Source organism: Mus musculus, chromosome 13, assembly GCF_000001635.26.
Source record: "Mus musculus strain C57BL/6J chromosome 13, GRCm38.p6 C57BL/6J".
In the NCBI taxonomy this organism is placed as follows: Eukaryota; Metazoa; Chordata; class Mammalia; order Rodentia; family Muridae; genus Mus; species Mus musculus.
This window is the reverse complement of record NC_000079.6, coordinates 89,601,939-89,613,130: the sequence shown is the minus strand read 5'-3', so window position 1 is coordinate 89,613,130 and position 11,192 is coordinate 89,601,939. Positions and strand designations below refer to the sequence as shown.

Sequence of the window (11,192 nt, the reverse complement as noted above, 5' to 3'; positions counted from 1 at the left end):
ACTGAAGTAAACATGTTTTTAAAATTTATTTAGTGGCACCAAGTATTGAACATAGGGCCTCAGGCATTCTAGGATCCTTTATACCGCTGGGGACACACACACACACACACACACACACACACACACACACACATATATATATATATATATATATATATATATATATATATGTGACTTTTTGAATACATTTTATTAGAAGAGCAGAACCCAGGATTAAGTCACTTGCAATTGGTTCCCATCACAGAAGCAAGCTTCTTTCAATAGAATAACAATATTTCCCTTGGCAGAAATCGAGCACAGAAGAGGTTGCCAAGAACTGTGTGCAGGTATGTCTATTTATCAGAATAATGAATGACAAATGATGAGTTCTATATATTCACTTTTAGATTCACTAACAGAATTCTCAGCATCTTCAAAGACCAGACTTCAGTAGTCTGGAAACCTTCAAACTCATTTGCTTTAAAAATATTTTTCTGTTCTCTAAAAACATATGTTTTGGCGAAAGAAATTTTTCATTAATTAAAAATCCAAGGGACTTTTATTTTAAAGCAAGAAATTATTCAGTGGAATGAAGACACAGTTGCTAGGTTCCTTCTTTGGACAAAAAGGTGCTGGAATTAAAATATTTTAATTACTAGATAGAGGAGAATTTAAGCTTTGTTTTCACCTTTGGGATATGTCCATATCAACAGTGGTCATGTAATCAGATACCTACTACATGAGAAAGGCTACTTTTTATATCTGATGCTTAAGAGGTGTGGACAACCTCAGAGGGCAAAACAAGAAGAGAGTGACCAATGGAAAGAAAGCTACTTGATTTCATAAGCCATTGACTTTTACCCAGCCTGCCAACATGTTCTTACAGTGACTGGTTATAAAGTAAACTTACTGGCCTGAAGGAGATATAAAAATATATAGAAGCATATGTGAAATTTGCTTCTTGTGGAGAAATAACATGTACAATCACAGTTTTCCTTATGTGTGGATCTTTAGTAACACACACACACACACACACACACACACACACACACACAATATCTATCCTACACACACAGAAAAACACCTGATAACTATATATCTATGCTGCAGAGCCTTTAAACATCATAAATGGAGAGACCAAGGAATTGAAGTAGAAGCCAACAGCCTGTCAGTAGGTTACACGCAACTTACTAATACCTTCCTGCTACTCCTCTCCTTATACATCTGGCAGACCTAATGCTTAAACACAAGGTCCATTCTATTCAACAATTGTAGTATTAAGCCATTTTCTTGGTAAGGAAGCAACACATCACACTTGAATGGTTTCATTACTTTTATTTGGGGACTAAGAACCTCCACAGAATCTTTCACCCTGCCTCATAGACTTTGTATGACAAGAATAAAAATATATGAAAAATGATGACAAAATGAATATGATATCCCTCATTTTGAAAGAGTTTACAACTAAAACAAAATTTAATTGATCTCACTATTGGGAGTTTTTTTTTTTTCTTCAAGGTTGTTTAATTTATTCCAAATAATTAAGGGAAATTTCTGAAGTATACTTTCTTGTTTGAATGTCAAAGCTCTAACTCATTTGGGTGGGTATTCATTCAAAGCATTGCTAGCAACAGAAGAATGCATGGTGTATTTGTCAAGTTTGACCCAAGGGGAAAAAATGACTGATTCTACAAGTCATAAGAATCAAATGATACTATAGTAAAGCAAAATTGACTTTTAATATTTGTTCATCAGTTCATTGTATCTTACAGAAAATGAAAACATTCTTTTTTGTAATACACATTGTTTCTCCTCAAACTTGTACTTAGTAGCTATTAAATGCATTTAAATATTGACCTTCTTCTAATTGGGTGGCTTACTGATGTCTGTATTATTCATAGCTTTTGCTGTACACTGTGCTGGCAGTCTTGAGCAATGACATACTTCTCAAAAAGGTTGTCAGTGTTTTCTCTAAGCATTCTATGCAAAACCAAAATGAAACAAACTAAATGGAAAAAAAAAGCAAAAAACAAAGCAAAACAAAACAACAACAAAAAAAAAAACTAAGACTAAACCAAACCTGACAACTGATTCCCTTTGAATCCTCCCTTTTTTAGTGGTCAGCTACTCCATGACACCAGCATGCTTTTAGGAGTACTGAAATCAAGAAATCCAGTATGGCTGCCAGCAACCAAATTGGTATCTTATTTGAGTCTACTAATTGCCAAAATAACAAGCGACCATCTTACTGCATAAAATAGCACTTTGACAGGTACCGGCCCTCTTTATATGAAAGAAAATTTAAATTTACAAATACTATATTTGGCTAAAAGTTGCTGTGACAAAATATGGCAGCAGTCATTAAAAGATGGCTTCCAGTGTTAATATGACAAATTATCTTCATCCTTATATGTATTTTTAAATATATTGGTTCTTTTTGCTTAGAGGTTTCAAATCAAGGCATTTCAGTAAAATTTATAGATTTATTATGTTCTTTATATGTGGGCCATACTATAAAATGTTTTCATTTTTTTAAAGTCTGTCCTCTCATCACCTTGATACTCTGGTAATCTTGAAGTCTCGAAAGGGATTTCTGAATTAGACAGTGTTATGTCAACTTTCTGCTAGGAATTGTGCTAAGACAACTTTTTTTCTTTTGAAGACATTTATAATGAGATATGAAGTAGGAAAATAGATTATTTGGTGGAGTGAAAACAGCAAGATGGGAACATTAAAAGACCCCTTTCAATTAGGAGTTCAAAGGGAGGGCATGACGATTCTGGTCCTTTGTGTGAAATTAGAAGTTAAAAACTCTGCCCAGCAGTGTTCATTCTAGGATGTTGTCAAGAATGGACAAATGGTGCACAATTGGTATAGACATATGTCAGCTAACAGTCACTTTGGAGATTTTGATCAGCACCATTTCCTATACTAAGTATTCAAAAGTTAAGAAATGCTACTGCACTGTAATGTGGAGTTCTATGACAATAACTGGATGGAGTGCACCTAATTCGGTATAAAATTTATCTACTTGCATTGCAGACAAAATTCTTACAATATACGTAATGATTGTTCAAGTATGATCTTCCTCCAAAGAGATTAGCCTAGCCTGTAAGGTGTTTGAGGGGCTAGTTTGGAGTCTCCTCCTTAAGTAATACAGTCATTATATTATAGACCATTCATTCTCTTTAATTTGTGTTTAGCTTAGAAGTCTGAATTCAATTTACAACAGCACTGTTTGAGTGAAACCCCACATTTTCTTTGGATGTATACTTTTGTGTAATTTGCATATCCTAACTTATAACTTCATGCATTGTCATGGCTTAAGTACCTGAAAGAAAGGTTCTATTTTTACTTCTAATATTTTATCTAGGTAATATATCATGATAGTTATGGTTTCATGGACTTCCATCTGCTCTATACTTTCCACACACATAACTCTATATTTATAGAGCATTTTTTATTATAGTTATTACAGAGCTTTAAATGCAACCATGGTCAATTCAGGAAACAGATTTATTTATGTTATGTTCATGGGGGGAAATCTACATAAAAACATTGATGACAGCATACTAGCCATGTTGTACTTGGATTATTATGCTAAGGCCTACTCACAAGAATTCACTGTGAAATAATGGGAAACCAGAAATATTACTTGAATATAAATATTGGTCCCTCTGGGGTCTCTGCAATCATAACAAGAAACTTTAATTTAAGACTGGAGTTGCTAATACTGAAAGTCACTTTTCTGAACCTGGGCTTAACTTTTCACTTAAAACCTGGAGGTGTAAAGTCTGCTATGAGAATGCCAGTATTTTATTTTTGCCAAATTCTAACCAGAAAGGAAACTGACAGTGACTGTATTTCCTACTTGAGAGACTATTTAGAAATGTATTTTTCCCTTTCTTCTATAAATAAAGGTCTTATTTGGGCACTGTATTGTGGATACAAACAAGAACAACTTTGGAAGTTGAGTCTTTATTTCTTAGGCAAGTGTAGAGTTATTCATTCATTTGATGGTTTTTGTCATGTAATGTAAATAAGAAATATTAAATAGATTAAAATTATTTTTATAGGACAATAATGTTTCATAAGCTAACATAAAATCAAGCTGCTACATTTTACACATTTTCTGTCCAGCAGTTTGTCGTTTTAACTGCCCTGAGTAGATTCTAAATACTGCTTAGCAAAGGTTCTTAGAATTTAAATATGATTCAGTAAAGCTACTCAAAAATAATAAAACAAGTCTTCTCAGATAGGTAATTGTAATTAGAAGGTAGGACTCTTTCATTGCTAAAGTATTATCTGTGTACTTAAGTAGATATTTCATATAAATGAGTTGACCTAGGAGTTCTAACTGTGGCTTTATTATTCTGCATCTGAGTCTATATGAATTTTTTGGTCAAAAAGGTAGAATTGTAAAGAGTAAACTATTCTGTATACTGGAGACTTAAAGTATTAACTTTTAGAAAAAGTCTCTGTTGTTCCCTTATGATAGTGAGTTTTTGCACCTCCCAGAATCCTGGTTTATGTAAAGAAGCCTGTATTTCAAATTTGTTGTTCTAATTTGTTTACCGAAGTGCATTTCAAAATTGTAGAAATATGTAAAATTTGTGCTTGTGGAAATTACTGCGGCAAGTAGCATTACTTCCCTTACTACAATCCTGGTGATTCTCAGCCTACAACATATCCCATTCATGAAATGGCATCTTGTTGGGATGATGTAGCATGAACCAGTTTAGGCTCTAAAGCACCCCCCGCCACCCCCCTATTTTAGAATGCCTTCCGCTTACATTACTTTATAATATATATATCGACTGATAGCTTTACAAAACAAATGAATGAATTGGCCTTTATGAAAACGACTCTTTACAGTAAGTGAAAAAGGGTTATCACAGTTTTGGTAACTTGCATGAGTTCATATTAAAAACAACAACAACAAAAACAAACAAACAAACAAAACTTTCACGTAACTCAAGAACTGACTCTTCCTAGGGCACACTCAGTTGTATGCTCTGAAGCAATAGACCCCGTATAGCTTATGCTTTTTATCTGGGAAACCTACAAAGCGCACTGCAGCCTCAGTCGGACTGCAGCGCCTTCTTGGTCGAGAAATAGGATAGCGGACGCTGCCATCCGCTAGCCAGCCGGCATCGCAGCGGTCATAGCCCAGAAGCTTCCAGGCAGCAAATATCTGGCCCACTTTCGCGATCTGAGCACCGTCATTGAGACAAGCTTGCACCGCCTCATCGTAGGTGAGTTTGGTGGGGTGGATCAGGTAGTAAAATCGGCCTATGGGGAGAAGGAGAGTGTTAGTCAGCCTGTGATGGAACCACAGAGATGGAAGGAGCCAAAAGAAAAGTGCCTCTCAATGAAAGGAGATGCAGAGCAACGTCTACAATTTGGAGAACATAGAACTGCCATTTAAATGTTATATTAACAGGCCACTCTAGATTAAATACATTTGCTTTAGCCTTGCTTCTTGGCGTGTGCTCACACACGCCCTTGTATAGCATTAAAAAGAAAAGGGTGCTGGCAGATGCAGTTTCTGTTAGCTAATTAGAGACTGAAAGAGCCCTTCTATGGTTCTAGGGAAGACAGAACTCTACATTGAAAGAAGGGCTATTTAAATTCTACTTGTAGCAAGACTGAGCCCCAGTACAAGTTTCTAGAGAGGCAAAATTTGAATGTGAAAGGATCAAAAAACATTCCTCACATAAAAGTCCATTTAAAAAACTCAAAGCCCTCAAGCTCTTTTCATTACAGGTATCAATAAGACCTTCTTCTCCACCAAAGCGACAGCATAAAAATTCGTCAAACACAGGAAGTCATTTGCCATCAATGATACCTTTGCTGAATTTAAACCCTGTCTGCACCCCCTTACAAGAAGAGGAGTTTGTTAATGCTTTAAAACTTTCGTCATTTGAAGCCTGACAGTTTGCTATTTCCCGATTGCACAGAAACACTGTTACTTTTGACCACTTATTGCAGTAAGAATGACTGAGATCCCATTAACATGATGGAATATATCGTACAAAATGTATCATCAATTGCCAGAACTGGCATACACTGAATATTTTCTCCATCATCTTAGCTTTAAGTATAATATCCTATGGCCCTCATTAAGCATGGTGCTCCTGTGTGTGTGTGTGTGTGTGTGTGTGTGTGTTGTGTATCTGTGTGGTATGCTAATGTACATTTCTGTTCAGTTGTTGATGGTTTTGACTGTGTGCCTCCAGTTAGAGGCACAAACCTTGGTGTTACACTCAGAAGTGCTCTTCACATCTTTTGATACAAAGCTTCCCATTAAATTGGCCTAGCTGACCAGTGAGCCCCAGGGATGCTCCTGTTTGTGCTTCACTATTGCAGGAATTTTAAGTGCCCTTCACCACATCTGGCATTTGGACATGAGTTCTCTGGACTGAACACAGCACCTCATGTTTGTGAGGCAAACCATTTACACCTGAGATGTCTCCCTATCCCTAAACAGGCTGCCGTAGCATAAACTAATGCTACCAGTTCTTACTATTCTAACCTAGTGAGCTTTGAAATAAGGGTAGGAGCCATTGCAACATTCATTAACTGGAGAGTTTGGTCTGCCATCTATACAGAATAGCAAACCATAAGGACATGAATTCAAATCTGACCTCTACATATTTGAAAATGAAATTTGCTTGAGATACAGATCTGTCTATTCAGTGCCATGAATGGCTGCAGCAGTGTGGCTCGCTAGAGCTACATCATTCAAAGCTCTGATGGGTAAATCTTTGAAGTCTAAGTTGTTACCCTTTTCGTTTACTCACGAGTCTATTTCCAGGGATCTTAAATATAAAACCAAGGGCCTAGAGCTTGATTAGTAGGGATTTGACTTATGCAGCTACTCTGGTTCCTCAATGAGAAGGTCCTATGCACGTTTTAAGGCTCTGTAGTTTGCTTCTGCTTGTTAGTTTGAGACAGTCTCATTATATAGCTCAGGCTAGCCTTGAACTTATAATCCTCCCTTCTCAGTCTACTAAATAATAGGCTTTCATCACAATATGGCTTAAAACTCTTAATCAATTTCGAACAAAGGCCCCTACATTTTCATTTTGTAATAGGCCCCCAAGGTTATGTTGGGGATGGTCCAGTAAAGAGGCTGGGAGTGGGAAGGGCGCAGTGAGTCTACAATCAGTGCTGTGAGACCCTTCCCTGCCTTTCTCTTCAAGGCTGATTGTGCTGTATTTGTCTCACTCAGTTCCCAACTTGCCTTGAACTTTGTTAAGCATGATACTGTGACTGGAAAGAGAGGGCATGTACAACCAGGATGCTCCTTCCCTCAGCAGAGAGCAGTACTGCAGGGACAGCACACTATGGCAGCCTGAAACGGTTAAACTGTAGTGAATGCGGAAGTATGTGGCTTTTGTTGGATTCATGTAGATATTATAAAAATTATGACATGCAAGATTCAAGAACATTTTGCCTCTTTTTAAAATACAGTAATACCTTAAAGGATTGCTTTTTATTGCTGTTTTTTCTTTGCTTGCTTTTTGTTTTTTGTTCGTTTTTTGTTTTTGTTTTTGTTTGGTTTTTAGAAGATAATACCAAAATTCAAACAGTGTTTTAGAACGACTTGTTGCCCTGGATAGAGGTGAAGGCAAAGCAGCTGCTGTCTTACCGTTGAAGTTGGATGTAAAACAGAAAACGTCATATCTGCTTTTATCCTTGTCCCAAAACCCGTAGTTCCTGACTCCAGGCACCGTGTTTTGGCCCCCGCAGGGCTCTCGTGGTTTGGTGATTGGGTACTGCACAGATCCATCACTGAGCCAGCCAGCATTGCACCAGTCCAGCCCACCCCGCCAGGCATCGTACAGCTGGTCAAAGGAAGCAATCACTGCGTCCTGGTCCAGACAAGCCTGGCGTGCCTCGTGAAAGTTAAGATTGTAGCGTCCCAGTCGTGGAAAGTAAGGGAACACCACACCTATTCAAAGGAGAGACAGGAAAGGTCATTAGTGATAGAGCCCTGGGCAGGTCCACTTACAGGTAGGTGGGTGTGTGTGGGTGGGGTGGGGTAGTGCGATCTCCAGATGAACTAGTTTTTGGTCAACTTGGAGTGGTTTCTCACAGCCTCTTTCTACTTCATACACTTTGTTGTTAAGTAGTAAGTAGCTATTACTTGGAATGACAATTTTAGTGATTTTTCTCCACTGCCAAGAGCTCAACTTATGCTAAACATTTCTCCTTTCTGAAAGAGATGCAGCCATGTGTTACACTATCTCAATACTGTTAGTGGTTACTAGACCCAGAACATACAACTGCTGAGCTTTTATGGGAAGGCAAAGGTCAGGGTAATACTAATGGTTGTGGGGAATGTAGAACTTGGGCAGACAGTGTTTTCAAAAATTCACAAGTTTATTGGAAGATGTTGTTATGGAGTTAGCGGTCAGTTTCATATACTCTTTGACACTTGAATAAAGAATTATGTTGAATGACTCAAATGTTCATCTACTTTTATGTGTGTTGCTGAAACCATGCAGGTAAGTCACTGTCTCTTCAGAATTATCATTTGGAGAAACTTAAGTTAAATTTGCATACCTAACAAAAATCTAATGAGTCTCATGTGCACACCCTATGCAAAGCATGATAACTTTTTGTTTCAACATTTCATGTATCCCTTAACTCTTGTTTTCTGCCCTTGAAACAGCTAAAACACAGTATTTTACTTTAAAAATTCCCATTATTTATTTAAAGGCTAGGTAAAAAAAATATCTATTGAAAAATAAAGTCACATCTCCCAGCAGCAGAGAGGCACTGCATGGAAGGGACTTAAAATGGGTTTTACTTTTAGCATTTCATTTTTTTTCTATTAATGTATTATGTTACAAACAAAAAACCAAGTTTTTGAAAATGATTTCCATATAAATAGAGCAAAGTAATCACTTCTCTAAGCTTGCCCTATGCAAGATGAGTACAGAGAAAACATCTATTAACTGACGGTTTAGTCTTGAAGAGTCAAGTATTTCAGAGAACAACCCCTTAGGAAATACAGAGAGCGTGAATTAGCATTTGACTTTGTCAGGGAAGAGGCAATGGCCTTCTGAAAGCAATTCTCTTGCTCAAAGAATTATTGGGGAAACTGAGCTGTCTCACGTTCTATAGAGTTTCTTTAGGACTGATTCCCAAGTTAAGTATTCAGAATTGTGTCATTTACTGCGTATTAAGAAAGACATCTGACAACGTGTATCCCCTGTTGTTAGTAAAAGATAATTTCAGAGCAAGCAATCTTAGAGATATGATTACAGCAAATTAGATTCTTAGCACATGAAGTGTGGGCATCTTGTCCCACTGGTCCAGTTATTGTACAGGCTCTAAGTTACATGCAACAATACTGCAAACCATACTCAAGATTATGTACAATCAATTCTCTAATAACCAATCATGGGCAGTACATTCTTTTCTAAAATATCCTGGATGCCTTTATGAGAGGACTTGAGGTTTTAAATCAAGTCTTTCCCCTTGTCCTTTTGGCCAGTCCAGTTGGCAGGGATCACAGCAGGGGAAGAAGGTCCAAGAAGGCTTTCTGATCTTACTCTGCTTTCTCAGGTTCTTGGCTGCTGGATCTATCAGTTGGATCAGAGCCACAAGAAGAAAGAAAGACTCTTAGATGCCACTGACTGTGGTAAGGGGGAGAAACAACCCGGAGATGGTTCTCAGAATGCTCTGCCTCTGCCCGACTAGGGCCAGAGTGTGCCACAGAATGGCAGAGCTACAGTGCTCTCTGCATTATAGCGGCTCTCTCTGTACCCTGTGACATTTGTTCTCTTTTCTCAGCAATCCTGGATGTATGCCTGAGAAGGAAAATAATCTATCGAGCAATGATTTTCTTGGTAGCTAGAGCTCAAGGGAGCAGAGGAACTCCCAGCATCTTTATCAGAAGATGGAAATGTTTGTACCACCTTTTTTTTTTCCCAAATCGTTCATGATGGAAACAGAGGAAAATATAGGATTCGTTAATTTGTATTAACTTTAAAGACCCCCTCCCAAAATTTCAGATATCAATTCTCTATCCTGTGTCGTGGTGCAGTAAAACTTATAGGCAGTAAAACAGTATCCATTAGTCCCTGATTAACTGAAATACGATGGAGTTAGTTCTATATCCAGTATACAAATATAAACATATATTTATATTTGAGCTGCTTTCTATTTTAAAATCATGTCATTCAATCCTTTTATAAAGTCACAAGCCTTTTGTAACTTTTAAAAACATTTTAAGATTAAAAAAAATAATTAACTTTGTTATAATAAAAACCTTGAAAGCAAAAAGCTTCACATACTAGGATTAACTAGACCCACAGTCTATATGCCTTGAACTTCCTTACAGCTAGAACATGTGTTCCGAAGCCATGGAGCTTTGCACTGGATTTTATGAGGGAGATAAAGCTGACAAACTTCTACACGCCTGACGGAAGCTTGTGGGATTCAGGAGGGCCAGTGGTCAAGGTTATCATTTTCAAAAGGCACAAAAACTTTTTTCTGGGATGGGATGAAAGCTTCCAACAAACACAGACCTATGGTTTTGTGAAGGAAACCATCCTACCAATGTAGCCAGTTTCATTCTTCAGTGTAGAACATGGGTGAAACTTATGAAAATAAGACAACTTACACTATATAGAATGAACTCTTAGCACTTTCCTAGCGTGATGACTGAGAAATGAGTTGAAGGTGAGGACACTTTTGTTTGTATAGCTTTGTATTTGTTGACTTTAAAATCTATTGGATGTGTTATATACTCAAGAAATAGAAAACCTCCCCAAGTACCTGGAGTATTTGATATTTGATTTCTTAAAGACCCTGGGCCATTAAAAGAATTACTTCCTTGAAGAATATTTAAGTAAATCCAGAGGCTACTTTGTCTGCAAATTTAACTTCTGCAGCCATCTTACAGAATAAAATTACATGTATTGCACTGCAGATGTCCTTTAGAAACCTTACCATTAGTTGGAAACAGAGATAATTTTAGAAGCACCATAAAAAAGAATCTAATTTGAATTTCTCAATAACCACATAATGGGATTTAAGTTTTGAATAGCATAAGGCTATTTCCAAATATTATTAATTCAGTTGCATTGCACGTTTCTCCTTGTTGTGAACAGCTTCAAATTTGCACATGAGTATTGTGAATACATTTCAAAGCTGAAAGCTGAAATCATATGCAGATGGCAAAACATAAAAGGAGA

The 11,192-nt window shown here is 37.2% G+C and overlaps 1 protein-coding gene across 2 annotated transcripts in view; it reads right to left on the bottom strand.

Annotated features, from left to right (window-relative positions):
* Nucleotides 1-1,298: 1,298 nt before the first annotated feature.
* Hapln1 (hyaluronan and proteoglycan link protein 1) overlaps nt 1,299-11,192 on the bottom strand; it is a 71,304-nt gene continuing 61,410 nt past the window's right edge. Inside the window, exons 4-5 of one of the 2 annotated variants that reach the window (NM_013500.4) lie at nt 7,634-7,936; nt 1,299-5,271 (exon numbers count right to left, since the gene is read on the bottom strand). In NM_013500.4, coding sequence (NP_038528.3) covers nt 4,982-5,271; nt 7,634-7,936 — 593 coding nt within the window. In that variant the 3' untranslated portion in view covers nt 1,299-4,981. The remainder of the gene's footprint in view (nt 5,272-7,633; nt 7,937-11,192) is intronic. The other variant, XM_006517075.4, reaches the window with a different exon arrangement.